Source organism: Microcaecilia unicolor, chromosome 10, assembly GCF_901765095.1.
Source record: "Microcaecilia unicolor chromosome 10, aMicUni1.1, whole genome shotgun sequence".
NCBI classification, from domain to species: domain Eukaryota; kingdom Metazoa; phylum Chordata; class Amphibia; order Gymnophiona; family Siphonopidae; genus Microcaecilia; species Microcaecilia unicolor.
This window is the reverse complement of record NC_044040.1, coordinates 6,807,030-6,825,470: the sequence shown is the minus strand read 5'-3', so window position 1 is coordinate 6,825,470 and position 18,441 is coordinate 6,807,030. Positions and strand designations below refer to the sequence as shown.

The 18,441-nt window shown below is 43.2% G+C and overlaps 1 protein-coding gene across 2 annotated transcripts in view; it reads left to right on the top strand.

The window, feature by feature from the left end:
- CDC123 (cell division cycle 123) overlaps positions 1 to 15,689 on the top strand; it is a 37,084-nt gene extending 21,395 nt beyond the window's left edge. For both annotated transcript variants that reach the window (XM_030216122.1, XM_030216121.1), the window contains 7 exons: positions 3,412 to 3,460; positions 5,292 to 5,367; positions 8,302 to 8,424; positions 9,088 to 9,116; positions 11,941 to 12,069; positions 14,183 to 14,320; positions 15,509 to 15,689. In XM_030216122.1, coding sequence (XP_030071982.1) covers positions 3,412 to 3,460; positions 5,292 to 5,367; positions 8,302 to 8,424; positions 9,088 to 9,116; positions 11,941 to 12,069; positions 14,183 to 14,320; positions 15,509 to 15,556 — 592 coding nt within the window. In that variant the 3' untranslated portion in view covers positions 15,557 to 15,689. The remainder of the gene's footprint in view (positions 1 to 3,411; positions 3,461 to 5,291; positions 5,368 to 8,301; positions 8,425 to 9,087; positions 9,117 to 11,940; positions 12,070 to 14,182; positions 14,321 to 15,508) is intronic.
- Positions 15,690 to 18,441: the final 2,752 nt, after the last annotated feature.

Sequence of the window (18,441 nt, the reverse complement as noted above, 5' to 3'; positions counted from 1 at the left end):
TGGGAATCAAACTCAGTTCCCCAGGATCAAAGTCCGCTGCACTAACCACTAGGCTACTTCTCCTGAATCTAAATTCTCAGGAAATATTTAAAACTGAAAAATGGTGGCTACAGTGTGTCCAAAGGTTATGTCACTCTTGACGCTCTAAACCGTCCCAGTACTCGGTGTCCAGAGATCTTGTGTAAGACCTCCACCTGTCCGCTAATGCACATCAGGACAGTTCTTATATAGTGTGTCTGAGGGTCCTTCTGTTTCATGTCCTCCAAGTTTAAATGGGTTCAGAGATTCTTCAGCACTTCCCTTCCTTGCCACGTCAGGGCTTCTATCCTAGTACAGCATGTCCGAAGGAATCTTGAACGTGATCTTTGAGGGCAGACTTACCTTCGATGTATCAGATTTGTCTTGTTCTTTTTCATTCAACTACTCTACTCTGATTCTTACAACTTTTCCTTTTTCCAGCTATGTCTACTCAGATCTCCGGGTAGCTTCTGACATTATGCTTGTTTGCTGATATATAGCCTTTTGACTTAAACGACAGGCAGTTTACAAAAGACTTTAAATTAAAACTTAATTTCATGAGTCAGGAAAGGAGAAAACATGGCAACAAGGACAAAGTAAAGAAACAAGCCGGAGAGACATTAGGCCACTCAATGCCAGCTGCATCCTTCCCTGCATCCTTCCCTGCCAGATGGCTCTGTACAGTGATCATTTCCAAAGGCCAAGGTGAAGAAATAACGTTCTGAGATTGATTTATTTGTAATTTAATGTTTATAGGGGGAAAAAAATCCCAACATATTGTTATCTTCGTTAACACTTTTGCACATTGACTGTAATCTTACAATCAACAAACAAAGCACCCTCCATTCTAAAGTTTCCCTATTTTCTTAAACATTAGAGCCCCTCATCCCGTTGCCCTGTTCACCTCATTATGTTTCCATACTTCTCCTTATATTCTTTTTAATCCATCCCTGAAAAGATGGCCAAATTCTCTGCAGTGCATGCACTCTCAGGTGTCTATATATATTATCTCACTCAAAACACAAATGTTATACATCCGTCTCACCATATTTTGTATCACTGGTAGGTATTAGAGCTGAACATATATGGTTACACTGAATTTGTTATTCATATCCAGCTGTATAATCCAAATTTCCAGGTTTATTTGTTTCTTGATATAGTGCCAATCGATAGCGGTTTACAACATAAGAATTAAAAGAAATAAAAATGACAGTTTAAAAGAATAGTTTTAAGTAGAGGAGTGTGGTAGCTGTGTTAGTCCACTCTTAAGGTTATCAATAGAAATCAAACAAAATAAAACATGGAAAAGAAAATAAGATGATACCTTTTTTATTGGACATAACTTAATACATTTCTTGATTAGCTTTCGAAGGTTGCCCTTCTTCCTCAGATCGGAAATAAGCAAATGTGCTAGCTGACAGTGTATATAAGTGAAAACATTCAAGCATTACTATGACAGTCTGACAGGGTGGGAGGATGGGGGTGGGTAGGAGGTATGCATGGGGACATCAAAGCATATCATTGATATTCTAACAGGATGGGTGTGGATAGGTGAGGGGTGGGGTGATCAACAGAGACATACAGCTTTATGGTTTATAATGGGCTAGGAACCCCAGATCCTTGTTAAGTCCTTTCTGTTGGGTGTTAAAATATTCAATCATTCTTACTTCAAAGGTCTTACGTTCTTGTATGGTTTTAAAGTTACCTTTCAGGATTCTCACTGTGAAGTCACTGGTACAGTGTCCTGGTCCTGTATAATGTTGACCAACAGGCGCGGGAGCCCTACTGGCACCAGTATTGTTCATATGATGTCTATGTAAATTGAATCTTGTCTTAAGCATCTGGCCTGTTTCTCCAATATAGCATCCTTCGTTACATTTTTTACACTGAATGATATATACCACATTGGAAGATGAGCAAGTGAAAGATCCCTTTATGTTGAATATCTTTCCTTTGTGGATGACTTTGGGGTCCTGTGAAATATTTTGGCATAGTTTGCAACTGGATAAATTACAGGGAAGTGTGCCCTTCTGTTCCTTTTCAGTCTGTGAAGGAAGTTTACTTCTGATTAGCTTGTGTTTTAAATTGGGTGGCTGTCGGAAGGCCAGTACTGGTGAGGATGGGAATATCTCTTTCAGTAATTCATCCTCCTGGAGTATAGGTTGTAGATAAGTACATAAGTACATAAGTAGTGCCTTACTGGGAAAGACCAAAGATCCATCTAGCCCAGCATCCTGTCACCGACAGTGGCCAATCCAGGTCAAGGGCACCTGGCACGCTCCCTAAACGTAAAAACATTCCAGACAAGTTATACCTAAAAATGCGGAATTTTTCCAAGTCCATTTAATAGCGGTCTATGGACTTGTCCTTTAGGAATCTATCTAACCCCTTTTTAAACTCCGTCAAGCTAACCGCCCGTACCACGTTCTCCGGCAACGAATTCCAGAGTCTAATTACACGTTGGGTGAAGAAAACTTTTCTCCGATTCGTTTTAAATTTACCACACTGTAGCTTCAACTCATGCCCTCTAGTCCTAGTATTTTTGGATAGCGTGAACAGTCGCTTCACATCCACCCGATCCATTCCACTCATTATTTTATACACTTCTATCATATCTCCCCTCAGCCGTCTCTTCTCCAAGCTGAAAAGCCCTAGCCTTCTCAGCCTCTCTTCATAGGAAAGTCGTCCCATCCCCACTATCATTTTCGTCGCCCTTCGCTGTACCTTTTCCAATTCTACTATATCTTTTTTGAGATACGGAGACCAGTACTGAACACAATACTCCAGGTGCGGTCGCACCATGGAGCGATACAACGGCATTATAACATCCGCACACCTGGACTCCATACCCTTCCTAATAACACCCAACATTCTATTCGCTTTCCTAGCCGCAGCAGCACACTGAGCAGAAGGTTTCAGCGTATCATCGACGACGACACCCAGATCCCTTTCTTGATCCGTAACTCCTAACGTGGAACCTTGCAAGACGTAGCTATAATTCGGGTTCCTCTTACCCACATGCATCTCTTATGATTTTCCTCAGTTTTTCCAGCTCTGGATTGTATGTCACTACAAGGGGGATTCTGTCTGTGGGGTTTTTCTCCTTGTACTGTAGCAGATTCTCCCTGGGTGTTTTGAGGGAGGAGGCAATATTCTTGGAGTGTATTAGTTTATTAAAATTATGTTTTATAAGATTGTACACTGCTTTGGACATTCCTTGGGTTGGGAACATTTTTAAATAAATGGCTATTTTAATGGGTAATAATCACCTTGACTTTGAAGGTTTGCATAAGCTGACTATATATTCTCCATCTCTTCCCTATCTCCTGTTAATAACACTTTTTTTTTTCCCTACAAAGCCCTTGAGCTGTTTTGTTTGTATTTTCTCTAAAGGTTCATTCACTGCGCTGATGATTCTCCGGATCCATGCATGGATTATGAGGTAACATAGTGTTTCCTGTGGCCTTTATTTGGCTCATAATTTTGGGAACTTTACTGTTTGTGTCAGGATGAAATTGGTTTGTAGTGAAGCACTGTAATTTGGACCGGGCAGCCCTGCCTTTCATATGAGCTGTTCACAGCTTAGTGCTGAGTTCCCCTAGGTTTAATGGTCAGGCTTGGTTTGTCTTTGGAGGGGAGGTTTATGTGAAGCCTTTTGAATGTTATCCTTTGCTAAAGTCTAAAATTGAATCTTCGGAAATGAATATTGATCTTTTTTTCAAATGTGTCAAATACTGTTTCAAATTGACTTACATAAATTGTTCAAAAAAACCTCAGAGTGTTTTCATGTTAAAGTAGCATTTCCAGTATCCATCCACAAATTGAGGGGTCTTTAGCACACGTTAAAAATAGACGCACGCTAAACGCTTAAGACACCAATGTATTCTTATGGGCGTCTTTAGCATTTAGGCGAGCGCTAAAAATGCCAGTGCGCCTAATTAAAAGACTCCCTGAGCTATTTTAAAATCCGTACCAGAAGGAGTCTAGTGCTATAAACAGGAAGTACTTTTTCTCCATGCCTCAGCCCTGTAGATGCAGAGTGCTTTATTGAAAAGCAAGGATAGGTGGTATTTAAAAAAAAAAAAAAGCATCTTACTCTCTGTAAGGAAGAAGAGGGATTGGAATCTTCAACCTTGCTGGCTTTGTTGTGAATATAGGAAGGCTGAACTTTCCCAGGATTAGTCTGTGTCCAGTTAAAAGACCAGCCCCGCGGTATTATGCTTAATATTTAGGCCTGGACACTGTTCTTTGTGAACATGTTTCAGGAGATCCAAAGCCTGATGGGAGCTGCTCTCACCCAGCCACCACCTATGTGCTTGAAACTCTCTGGATTTATGCCCGTAAAAACTGTGTTCAGCACGAGAAAGGGGAGAAGGACCTCTGAGACCTATTGAAAATGTTGCTTTCTGAAGGGATCTTGAATAGCCATTCGGTTGGTAAGCACGAGAGGCTCACCGCTAAGTGTTGGCTATATTCAGTGCCAGGGGCGGATTGACCATGAGGACCCAGAAGCTCTAGGGGGCCCAGAGGCTCTGCCCAGATGCCTGGTGTGCTTCTGGTCTATTGGCCTCAGTGGGGGGGGGGGGGGGGGGGGGAATGTTCTTTCCTGCCCGCTGCGCTGCTGCTATTCCCCCCCCCCCCCCCACCTGGTACCACTGTATTTTCAAAATGGCAGCCAAGACTCCCTGTGGAAGTCTCTGCCGCCATTTTGAAAACATAGAGGCGCTGGTAGGCGGGGAAATAGCAGCAGCATAGCGGGCAGGAAAGAACGTGCCCCTTCTCCCCCCCCCCACAGAGGCCAGCAGACTACTAGGATACCTCAGGTAGGACCAGGGTAGCAGGGGCGTCGGCTGCGGTGGCAAGGGGGGTGTTGGGCAGCGGCTGGGCGGGGGAGGGCCAAGACCACCCCATCCATGTTCAATGCCGGTTCCCACATAGGTAAGCGAGCAGCCCAGTCCTTACTTAGCTATGTGGGTGCCGACACTGAATATCAGCTGACACCTGCATAACTTCCGGGTCGCCCCCTGAACCCCGATGTTCAGTGATGGTGTCCTGACATGGCCTAGCATTGAGTATCTGGGCTTAATTCTGGCCGGAGCTGTTAGCGGATTAAAAACTGCTGACCGTCATTGGCCTCACAGTTTATTAAAAGGAAACCAGTAATGAGCTCGACTACAGCAGATGGGTTTTTAGAAAGCTTAACAGAGGAATCTAGAATTTGTGTTCCTTTTTTCTAAAAAAATATAAAGTAACCTAGTGCTGTTCTTTTGTAGCTGGTCCTCCGGAAATGGTGCGAATTAATTCCTGGGGCAGAATTTAGATGTTTCGTCAAAGAAAATAAACTTATAGGTGAGGATTTTAAATGTTATTTTTATTTTAATCTGTATGGGAATGCATGAAATGTTCTTACAGCAAAATTTTGTGTTGGAAGAATCGGATTTAATAACAGCTCTTTACCTCTTCAGTGGATTAACCACTGCTCACCATTACACATGTGCGGGTAAGTACAAACCAGACCTTATGGTTTGCAATATAAGTTTGCTTGGTTCACAGTCCTGTAGTGTCTCATTTTGCCACAAGAATATTGTGAAGAACTGCAATTATAATTACCAATTTTTAAAAAAGTTATTTTTAAAGTCTGATCAAATAGTTACAAATACTCATGTTGCCCACCAAGATCAAGAGTTAAGTGTGTAAATACACCACAGTAAGAACACAAAAATACATCAAGCATTTGCGAGAAGATTTTATGAACATGAAGATAATCAACCTGCAATAGAAGGCATTGAAATGCTTAGTACAATACATTGATCGCAGGCTGTCAGCCAAACACAGGCAAAAGTCTAGCGTTAGCTTCTTGTAATTAGCATTGAACCAAGAGTTTTAGAGAGAGAGCTGGCTTTTTTTTTTTAATTAATGTTTTGAACTGTTGTAGATTCTTAAAGTTTAGACTATGAAACAGATCTTCCTAAAACCTAGAAAATGATCCTTGGTCTCCCATTCAATGAAATATATAACCAACTTCTTGCATTTCTGGCCCATCTCCAGTGGAAGAGAAGAATGTGAGAAGAAAGTCTGAAAAAGGTTAGGGATCTTCAACTTGGGGAAAAGGTGACCGAGAGGGGATATGACGGAAGCTTAGAAAATCATGAGTGGGGTGAATTGGTTGTTTAAGCTGTCAACACACTAAGGGGTCCTTTTACAAAGCTGCAATAGAAAGTGGCCTCAGTTCGTCCTCCTTCGGGCCTTTCCCACGCACAAAGACGTTTTTTTACCAGTGCTGGAAAATGACCGATTTTGCACTTTTATACCATGCACCAATGTTTTAGCTCATTTAATAAACCTTATGATCATCATTTACAATAAATTAAAACAAACAAGTTAATTTTGGCAGGGATACTTGTTGGGATCTGCTGAGACGGTAGTATTTCATCTTGGTTGAAGTGCTTTATTAAATACTAGTAAAAAAGGCCTGTTTCTAACACAAATGAAACAGGCTCTAGCAAGGTTTTCCTCGGAGTGTGTATGTTTGAGAGAGTGTGTGTGACAGTGGCTGTGTGAGAGAGAGAGAGAGAGTGAATGTGCGAGTGTGTGTGTGTGACAGAGAGAGAGTGAGTCTGGGTGCAAGTGTGTGAGAGAGAGTGTGTGTGTGTGTGAGAGAGAGTGTGTGTGTGTGTGTGTGAGAGAGAGTGTGTGTGTGTGTGTGTGAGTGCGTATGTGAGACATAGTGACAGAGAGTGTGTGTTTCACACAGATACACTGTGTGTGAGAGAGAGAGAGTGTGTGTGAGACAGTGTGAGAAGAGTACGTGTGAGACAGAGAGTGTACGAGACCGTATGTGAGACCGAGAGTGTGTGAGTGACTGTGTGACACATAGAGAGTGAATGTGATACAGTGTGAGAGACTGAGTGAGAGAGAAAGACACTGACTGTAAGAGAGTGTGTGTGTGAGAGTGTGTGTATGACAGAGATACCTCCCCCCCTCCCCTCTGGTCTCAGGATCCCCTCCCCCCCCTCAGGTCTGAGGACCCTCTCACCCCCCCTGCGTGGTTGGCAGCACCGTGCGAGTGTGTGTGTGACAGAGAGAGAGTGAGACTGGGTGCGAGTGTGTCTGTGAGAGAGAGAGAGTGTGTGTGATTGTCCTCTCTCCCCTGCCCCCCTCTAGCCACCCACTACTACTACTTATCACTTCTAAAGCGCTACCCAGCGATTCTCCTGTTTCCCCTGGCCCCCCCTCCAGCCACCCAGCGATTCTCCTCTCTCCCCTGCCCCCCCTCGAGCCATGCAGCGATTCTCCTCTCTCCCCTGCCCCGCTCCAGCCACCCAGCAATTGTACTCTGTTGCCTGCCCCCCCCCTCCAGCCACCCTGCGATTCTCCTGTGTCCCCAGATTAGCTCCGTCGAAGCGGCAGCATTATTGAAAGCCCTGGCTCTGGCCGTCCACGGAGTTAGCTTCAGAACGTTGGAGGTGAGTTCGTTCCCTCAGTCCTGCCTTCTGATTACCCACCCTTGACGTCAACTCGTTTTGACACGAGGGCGGGGCAGAGAGAGATGTGACAGACTTACGAATGTTACGAACCCTTCACTGAAGCCACGGAGTCAGCTTCAGAACGTTGGAGGTGCTTTTTATTATAGTAGATAAACCTTTGTCCCTGCTAAAATTAACTGTCGGTATATCAAGAAATGAAGTGGAAGTGAAACGGAGACAGGATGCCTGCAAAGCTTGAGCGAAATCTTGTCGCCAAACCCAGAACTTGCTTTGAAATTGTGAGATGAACAGGCAACTTGAGACATTTCTGACTTTGAAAGCAAGGGTTCAAGCAGACGTTTTTGACACATACAAGTTTATAATTAAAAATATATGAGATGAGAGTCCCTTTTGATTGTGATTTTGTTATTCCCAGGGAGGTAGCTAATGCTTGTGCTTTTTGAAAGTTCCTCCTCTGAGTGACAATTTGCTGACCCTTGAGCTAATCTGAAGAATTTCTCTTGTGTTTGCCATTGAAGGCCTGAATTCATTCGTTTGCCTGGTTACTATGATCAACTGCCAGTATTCGGACATTAGCAGCTCACGCATGAGGTGATTCTTCAGAAGGGATTGGGATGCTGGAATATTTCCATGTCTTGCTCTGTTGTTAACTTGATTTGTCACGTGTATTTTGGAATGTCCGCTTTCTGTTGAAAATTTCTTTTTAATTATTGCTCATTAAGATCAGATGAGCAAGGCTCTGGTTTAGAAATGTCTCTGAAGCCAGCCTTAAAAACCCCATTTCTTTGTTTTGCAGCTATATCCCAGAGGGACTACACACAACACTATGAACATATCTGTAAACAGAGAGAGGAAATCTGTAGATCTATTCAGGATTTCTTCAGAAAACACATTCAATATAAATTTTTAGATGAAGATTGTAAGTATTCTTACCTAAATGTTCATGTCAAATCTGATATTAAATTAATTTTTCTGGATTTTTGTTTTTCTGGATTTAGTTCACGTCTTTCTCTGTAGCTCACAATGAGCTACGTTTAACTACAATAGGTAATCTTGTGTCCCTGGAAGTACCTACATCAAGTGTGATGTGCAGGGGTCTGGCAACCTTAAAAGAACAGCTCAGATTTTGTCTGCTTATTTAGGGTGGGGGGGAAGCAGTGATATGTTGAAACTAATACTGTACCTTTGTTAAGGTTATGGGAAGATTTATATCTTCAAATTTCACGCCTGGGAATAATTCTGTCCAGTTGCTGTATCTCTCTTGTACATTCTATATAGTGATTTATTTATTTATTTATTTCTCCCGTTCACTTTGGCACCCTGTGCTCTTGATCCAGGCAGGGACACAATGGGTAGCTACTTATCTTTCAGAGAAGGAACTAGCAGTGTTCCTTTGGAGAAGATTGAATAACGTGGATTTGCAAAAGTCTTATGAAATAGTTCCGTGTGTGCTGACGGTTCCCTTTTGGCTCTGCTTTCTTTGCCCGTTTAAAATGTGGACAGCCTCTTCAGTTTTACCTTGGGATTGACCACGTTAAATGTCCATAGGCACAGAGTAACTTTGGGTTTGTTTTCCTTGCAGTTGTTTTTGATATATACAGAGACAGCTCGGTAAGTGAGTGAGCAGCGTTTTACTAATATTTTACTGTTTTAGTGTTAAATGTTCTTTATGCATGTATTGAAAACAGTGCATTCTACCATTTAGCGGCAGCATGGATGGAGACTTTAGATCTTAGTTAATCCAGGTCAGCCAAGTGCATTGGGAGAATGTATGAAACAAAAACCCTGGGACATATCCCCCTACCTGTCTTGACTCTGCCGTGCAAGAACTTTGCTTCTCTTGGATCCTTCACATGTAGGTGCTGAGTCATACTTGTCTATCCCTGATGCCAATAAAGGTTATTGTGCATAGTTATAAAGACATGACTAAGCATTATAGCATTCTCCTAATAGTTTCATTCTGTCATGCATATCAGTGACACAGATCAAGTCCATTTGCTAGCCCGTGTTAAATGAAGCCAAGGGTTATCCACTCACGCCTCATTGAGAAGGGACACAAGGGCAGGAGCTTGGGTCTAGTAGTCTCTGGTAATGCATCGGTTTACTGTGCTGCAATGCGCCTTCCTGCTTTTGCCGAGCTCAGCACTGCCGAGCACTTGTAAGCTCTCCACTCTATGAGTGAAGCTCTTCTGTCAGAGATGAAAAAGGAAACATCGATATTCTTACTGCAGCAGATACCTGGTAGCAGTCTGACTCAGCAGTTAATTAGAGCATGACACGGGGAGAGTTGCTACCCTGCCAGCCTTCATTTGGGCAACTTAAACTGAAGCACCTGCAGTATTTCCTCTTCATTTTTCATTTAGCAGCTAAGAGTAAAATGTCCATTTTAGTTCTAAATTTTATTTCATTCCTGAAATGCAGTTAGTGGGTTGTCTTCTGGTTTTAAGCAGGGTGTGTTGATTTGTAATTATGTTTTGAATGTGTTTTTGTTGTACACTGCTCTGGATGCTTTGTGTCTGTTGTAGAAAGTATAGAAGAAATAAAGTTTGTACAAACTTTTTTTTAGCTCACAGTGAACCCCATTTACCACTATCCCACTCAGACCAGCTTCTTAACCCAGTCAGTCTCTCTAGGGCAGGGATATTCAAACCTGTCCTAGAGGTCCACAGGCCAGTTAGGTTTTCAGGATATCCCTAATGAATATGCATCCTCAATCTGGAGTTTCGTTTAATGTCCTGTTATGATCAATTAATAATCTTTTGACTAATGATAACAGTTCTAAGAATTTAACAACTGCTTTCCAAATATAAGCAAAACAAATTTATTCAATTATTCATCTTTAAATCAAGTGCATAATACTAGTAACCATACTATGCATGAGAGAGATTTGCATACCTTCACCTCCTTTATATGCAAATGTCTCTCATGCACTTTCATTAGGGATAGCCTGAAAACCTGACTGGCCTGTGGACCTCTTTGAGTACCCCTGTTCATACCAAGAGTGCTGAATTTATTTGTCATTCATGGAAAGATTGTACTTTATTAATAAGGGAGGAAGATAATTGCTGGACAGGTTACATTTCTGGGCAGGGGGAATTGGTGATCATCAGAGGGGAGTGTCAGGACCACCAAGGATTAGGGGCCTCAGGAGGATCAAGGACTTCTGTGGATCTAGGGGAGCTGGAAAAATGCGATCGTTGGCATAAGGAAGAGAGTAAAATGTGTGTTTGTGTGTATGAGAGAGAAGTCATGAATGTGTGTTTTAGGAAGAAGAATTCACACAGTCTTAAGTGTAAAAATCTGTGATTGACATAGTGGCATACCAAGGAGAGGGGCGGTGGGGGCAGTCCACCCCAGGTGCACGCCGCTGGGGGGGGGTGCCGCGGCGCGCGCCTGCTCTGAGTTCGTTAAACTTCGCTGCAGCTCCCTCTGCCCCGGAACAGGTTACTTCCTGTTCCGGGGCAGAGGGAGCTGCAGCGAAGCGAAGTTTAGCGAACTCGGAGCTGGCGCGCGCCGCGGCCCCCCCCCCCCCCCCAGCGGCGTGCACCCGGGGGGGGGTGTCATTTCGCCGGAGGGGGGGGGGGCATCGGCGCTCTGCCCCGGGTGCCATCCAGGCCAGGAACGCCACTGGATTGACACTTAAGAAAACCAAATAAGGAATTAATTAATTCCATAAACCAACAAGCTGGTATCTTCCAGAATCTGAAGTAGTTGTAAAACAAGAATCCCTGACTGATGAATGGTTATTTAAACAGCCTCTAAGTGTAGCATTTTTCTGCTCTGGTCATTCAGAGCTTTTGGATCATTAAACCTTTGGGAAGAGATGTGAAAACATTGCTTTTGAAATGCATTATGCTCAATGTGTGCTCTAGTTTGTTGTTTTAAAAATGTGCAATCAGACAAGACGAGACTGTTAAGGGATGGATAGAGCAGGTGGAAAGTTTGGGAAGCTGCGGGAATGTAGATATTTGGTTTCAGGGAAATGCTGTGAAGCCAGGTAACCAGGCTGTAGGTCTGCAAAGAGAAAATGGAGTACACAAATGAAAATTGCAAGCAGAAATGCAACACATGTAGGTTGAGAACGGCAAATATGAACTAGGGGGGAAAAAAAGGAGTGAAAAGCTAGACATTCCTGTGACAGGAGCAGGACGAGGTCATTTAATGACATGCACGAGGACATGTTTATCCACTCCTACCCTAGCTGAGATAACATTTAATTTTCTATTTCTTAGGTCTGATTTGTTCTTAGTGTACACTTCCTTGAGTGAATTCTTTCAAAAAGGCGGCAAATAAATTCTAATAAATAAATTTTTAAAAAGTGAAAGGGCATTTAATGGCTTTTTACCTTTTCACTCTTGGGCATTTGCTGTCACAGAACTTTTTGAATGCAGAACTGCCTGCGTTTGTTTTACTGTGCCTTCGTTCTTTATTTCAGGGTAGAGTATGGCTAATCGATTTTAACCCATTTGGCGAAGTTACAGACTCGTTGCTATTCACCTGGGACGAACTGACAGGTGTGATAAGCATAAAGGACAATCATGGTGAAAGGGAGGCTACAGAGCAGGCAAGGAACAACATCACCTGTTAACATAAAACAAGTTTGTAATTCTGAAACGTGGAAAGAAATCTGATTGCAAACAGAATGTACCACAAGAGTTTCATTCCAGTCGCAACCTCTTATCCGCTTCTGCAGCGATGTCTGACTGTAAGCTTGCTGGCAGTATCTGTCCTAGAAATCTTCTAATCGTCAGGGAGATGATCAAGGTAAATGCAGGCGCTAGAGACCACTAGCGCTGGCATTTACCTGCGCAGAATGCTCAGTGGTGTGTAGCACGGCTGACAACGAACACACCTCATGCTTGGAGAACTGTACTCTGAATTCTGGCGCTCCTACGCCAGCTTATTAGCTTTGATGATGTGGGAGTTAGTTTTGGGTGCTGCTGTGGCTGTAAACTCCGGTGCTGTTCCGTGCAGCGCCGGAGTTTTGATCATCGTCACTTCTGCTATTACCACTGCTAATCATTTATAGTGCTACTAGACATACGCAGCGCTATGTGCAGGTACTTTCTCATCCCTAGAGGACTCACAAGCTAAGTTTTTGATATCTGAGGCAATGGAGGGTTAAGTGACTTGCCCAAGGTCACAAGGAGCTGCAGTGGGAATCGAACCCAGCTTGCCAGGATCAAAGTCTGCTGCACTAATCATTACGCTACTCCTCCACATGTGGCCAGAAATAAGTAAAGACGTCTCAAATTGGTTTTCAGATTTTTGTTTTAATGCAGTTTTCTACCATTTTCCCATGCTACGATGACTAGAGCAGTTTGCAATCAATAAAATAACAAAACCATTTCCATGGGGGCTAATTTTGAGCACTGTTTCCTAATTTGATAGTTGATTGTAATTTTCCTAGTATTGTCCTTGAAATGCTCTGTTTTCCTGACATTCAAATATTTTGTTGGATGTAGTATGATGATCTAATAAAACCCAAAACAAAACATAAATCAAAGCAGTTTAAAGTACAATTAAAAATTAACACAGCATTTGGTACTGTTCCTCTCTTGCCCTCCATAATCCCCATCAAGAGGCTATTTATTTGTTAAACTCGCTTTCTGCACTGACCACGAGTTGAACGGTCCTACTTCTGATCCCTTTCTAGTGAGGACGTATCTAAGTGGCTTGAGCAGTGGGTTGAGAACTAGGGGAAGCCAGGGTTCAAATCCTGCTTCTGCCACCCCTTGTGACCTTGGGCAAGTCACTCTCTCCCATTGCGCCAGGAATTCACTTATATTGTAGTCTCTTTGGGACGTGAAAATATTGTATCTGAATATGTCACCATCCAGCACTGCGGACATTCAGTAGCACTAGAAAAATGAGTGTTTTACAAAACATAACCTTGATGTTCTCTGACAAGAGGTTTTGTTTGGATAGACTCTTGTGTTGTTTTTTTCTCAGTGTTTCAAGATAATGCATTCGTAAATAAAGTGCTTTGTTTGAACAGTTTCCTTTTACTAAAGCCTAGGGAAAATCCCTCGGTTTTGGGTATTGATGTTCCATCGGAGAATTGCGTAAAGCTTGTGGGTATTTCCCTGAAGCCTCAAGTAAATTCATTTGTTAGTAAAAAGCATTTTAAAAATAATCTGATGTCTACATGAGGAACACTGAGGGTTTTGGTGCAGCCATTGATATGATCATACTTTGACTACTGTACTGTTTTTTGGGGGGGTTCTCGACAAAGTGTCTACCTAGATTGCAAATGCTACAGGATACCACAACCAAACTTGTTACATATCTTAGTTCCTACATACAACCCAGATCATGGTAACCTTGGCAGACAGACAGCCTAACCAGGTGCCAGGTGTTACACAGCCAGAATCAAAAGTCGAAGAGCCCTGATCAGAGGACTAGCCAAGTAGTTAGTGCAGCGGGCAGTGTCGGATTTAAGCATAAGCTGAGGGCCTCACAAAATTTCAGAATTTTTTTTTGGCCTTTAGAATTTGATGTGGCTTTTTTTTTTTTTGATTGCCAGTACACACTTTCAGCTAGTCAGGGCACCATTTGGGGGTGGAGGAGGGAATCAGAGGATATGCTGAATTAAAGACATAGTTACCGTTTAGACCAAAACCAGTCTGAAACGCATTTTTTTTTTTCCAATTTTGGGGTTCTTTTCTTTTCATTAGGATCATCCGGCATTTCGTTATACAACCAGTGAAGTCACAGTCCAGCCTAGTCCCTATCTGAGCTACAGGCTTCCCAAAGATTTTGTGGACCTTTCTACTGGAGAAGATGCTCACAAGCTAATCGACTTCCTCAAACTGGTGATTAAACCTGTTGATAACGTTTGTGTTTTGAGCGTTTATGAGCGTGATCTAATGGCAGCCTTGTACCTAGACCTGAACACAGGAACTTTCCCGTTTCTTGGTTCTCTTTCTTCTGTCCTATCTTAGTCTTATTCCTAGGTGCTCTGTTTGTCTAACATTTTTATTCTTTCTAAACCTACGTGAGTCTGAAAGAATTATACAAAAGAGGTTGAGAAATGCCTGTCTGGGACAAAATAACTCTCTGAAAATGTAACGGAATGGGATCAAACTTGGGTTGGGGAAAAAAATTGGTAAAAGATACATCACGTTTGAAAGATGGGTTGGATGACTTTGGGGGATTCCAGAGAAATAAGCCTTCTCCCTCCCACCAATAAATAAAATGGCTTAGTTTATTTCTGTGGGAGACTTTCACCTTTTGTAGCATAAAAAGTTATGTACAGTAAAACATAATATTTAGGGAGTTCCTCCTCTCCCCATTCTGTACTTTCCCAAACCCTAAAATACCCTCACAATCCAAAAACTACCCCCTTACAACTGCCCCTTGACCCCCACAACTATCATTACCCCTAAAAACTGCCCCATCCCAAATACTGCCCCCCTTATCTGCCCCACAAACTGCTCTTCCCTCAAACAACCCTTATCCCAAAAGTTACCCCTCACCTCGCAAACTGCTCCCACACTGCAAAAACTACCTGTCCGCAACTTCTCCTCTGTATCCAAACTGCCCCCCCCCCAAAGTGATCTCTGCAACTGCCCCACTGCAAAAAAACTACCAGCCTGCAAGTACCCCACTCTGAAAACTCCTCCTCCCTCCCCCCGCCCCCACAGCTCCTCAACTGCCCTGCAAACTACCTTCCATATCTGCAGCAATCTACTCATGCACGCCTGCACGTGCAGAGGGGTTGTAAGGAATTCCATGAGCCATGCTCTGCATGCTTTTCCCACTTATTTTCACTGTTGAGTTTGGGAGGAGAAGGATGTGTGTGGTAGAAACTCACACAACTGAGCCAAGACCAGATGAATCCCTGCAGCAGAGGCTCTCGCTGCCAAATGACAGCTATTGTCCGTGTAACCTAGTTGAACCGTGAGCTTCACTATTCAGTATCTATATGTTTTGTGGCTTTAAAAATACAATCATACAGTTTTTATTTTAAATGTGAACTTTTTCTGCGTTTGTCTTGACAGAATAGAAACCAAGATGACGAGGACTCTGGTGACAATGCAGATGAGTGAAATGAAGTGTGACAGATCCACTTCCTTCCCTCGTGACAGAGGTTGCTCTTCTGTTTACCACAGAGCACTGCAGCTGCACTTTTCTGGCATCTGTCCCTACATATGCCCTTGCTATAATAAAAATACATAATTTCCATTTGAGTTCCTTTTTTTAAAAGAGACATGCTAAAGAGAAATACTTCCTCAGAGAAATGGCGGTGGTTGCAAGCCATCGTCTCCCAGATCAAAACAGCAGCACAATCAAAGAAAACCTGCAGTAGGTGCAGCGGATTCTTAGATGTGGGGGGAAGTGAGGGGTGTAAAGCCTGGCATAAGCACAGAGGATCCTTAATTGAGGGGGGGGAGTGAGGGGGAAAGCCTGACATAAGCACAGAGGATCCTTAATTGAGGGGGGGGAGTGAGGGGGAAAGCCTGGCATAAGCACAGAGGAGCCTTAACTGAGGGGGGGGAGTGAGGGGGAAAGCCTGTCATAAGCACAGAGGATCTTTAACTGGGGGGGGGGGAGTGAGGGGGAAAGCTGGGATATTCACAGAGAATCCTCAGCTGTGGGGGGAGTGGGGAAAAGCCTGGCATAAGCACAGAGGATCCTTAACTGAGGGGGGGGGGGGAGAGTGAGGGGTAAAGCCTAGGATATTCACAGTGAATCCTCAGCTGTGGGGGGAGTGAGGGGTGTAAAGCCTGGTATAAGCACAGAGGATCCTTAGCTGTGGGAAAGTTAGGCTATGTTCAGAGCCAGAGTAGGATCTATGGTACTATAACAGAATTGTGTGTGTGTGGGGGGGGGGGGGGGGTAAATTATTTTTATGTGCTGTCATGCAAGTTTCTGTGGGTCATATTTAAATGGAACTTCTGCTTGTTCTGTATCTGTGGAAGCATTTTTGTTGAAGAGGATGCTCTGTGTCTAAACAGCTTTCTAGAACAAGAGGTTGCATTTTGTACTGCAGTTAATCAAGATTCATCTTTTTGGCGACCTTCACCAGCTCGTTCATCAGTGTACGCCTTTGGGAATGCAGTGCGTTCCTCGCTCACGGTTCAGTGAAGAACTCGGAGTGTATCTGAGTACCACTGGTATATTTTTAATAGTAGTATATAGTGTTTCCCAGTAGCTCTGAGTATATCAGATTTTCCTGCAGCCAAAAGCTTTAAAAAAAAATGAAATGCCAGTGATCAGAGTAAATGTAAAATCATCTTGTACTTAGATGACTGTGGCAGTCCCGGAGGTGTCTGAGCACTGGATGCGTTTGTTTTGTTTAATGTCATTTCAGGCAAAGTGACCTTAGAAAAGAAAGTGCTGTGTCTGTGTTACTGGAGCTGGTTATCACGGTGAATAATGCTGACTGATGTTTACTATTTGCACAGAATATTCGCCACTGGTAATACTTAGCATTTGTGTAGTTCCACAAGACATATCTTTTGCCATAGGCCTGAGACTTTGGGATACAACAGAGCCAGGAAAGGATTTTTTTTTTCACTTTAAATATTTTTATTAATGAAGCAACTTACAACATTCAAGACAATACAGATAATGCCAAGTTGTCCTAAAATATTGGACATCCATATAATATAACAGAAAAGAACAAAACAACAACCCAGTCACCCTTATGGTGAAAATTGAACTATCAACTCCCAATCACTATAAACAAGGGTCTACACCCTCAGCTCTGTCCTACCCCTTAAATTTGTTCAAGCATATAATTGCCTCACTTCCCCCTCTAGCCCTACTCTTCCGTTCCTCCCTTTCCTACCACCCCCTCCCTTCCTCTCCCCCTCCCCAACTACCACCCGTTCCTATCAAAGTTTGATTGTCCTCACCCATTCTTGCAGTCGAGACCATCCTCTCTTGCGCTGTAGCTCCCCATCTCTACAGTATGCCGTTAAGCGCTCCATAGCTATGAGTTCTAATTTTGCTTTCCAATCCCCCAAGGAAGGAGGGCCAGTAACTCGCCACTTCCAAGCTATCAGGCATTTTGCTGCCGCCAGACCCCGCCAGGAAAGGATTTTTAGTTTTTGCAGCTTCTAGTGCTGCCCTTTGAAACAAAATCTGTGAAGGTTTCAACAAAGGAATGGAAGCACTTGACAAGAAGCTTGTGCTTGAAGAATGGGATTGTGACGTGTTTATGGAGGGCCACTCACAATGTTCAGATGAGTGGCAGTATGCTGGCTCTTTGATTTCCTGCTGGTGCCATTGGCCTTGCCCAGACACCCTACCACTGGTGAAAGCCCCTCTTGATTTCCGTGTCCTTTACTGTCATCCTCTTGGACATGGGCTTCTCTTGTTGCCGAAGTCCTACTGAAGCTCTGGTAGCTTTAGACCTCTTCCACCACAGCCTCGTTCTTCCTGTCTACCACTGTAAGGCGTGGCCTGGGCTGTGCTGCCCAACCTTCTTCCGTTGGTACCTGCCCCTCTCTCAAGTTCTCTGATTGGTTCTGTTACTCCTCTATATTGGCATCACAGGCCATAAGTTCCATCTGGTGCAGCTCAAAACCCATCTTCTGCTCTCCTCCATTGGGTTTTATTGGTGTCTTGTGTTTGGTGGTTGTGGGTATTAGATTATTTTTTGTTTGTTCGTGACCTGATGTCATTTCAAAAGCTCTATCCGGATGTGTATTTTATTATATGATGATGACAAGTGAGGGTTTACAAGGATTATCAGTTCTAAGATTTAAAGATGAAAGTTTGGATTTAGATTGAATAAAAAGGTATTATCTGTTTGGCGGATGAGGAGGTGGCTGTGTAATTCTTGCAGTGGTTAGAAATACCAGCAAGTGTCACAACAGAGCTGAACAGAATACATTATTTAAGATCTGTGGAATTAGTCTTCTGGTATTTTATAACGGCAACATCTGAACCTGGGAGGCTTTATAAAATTGCCCCAAGTCCAGAT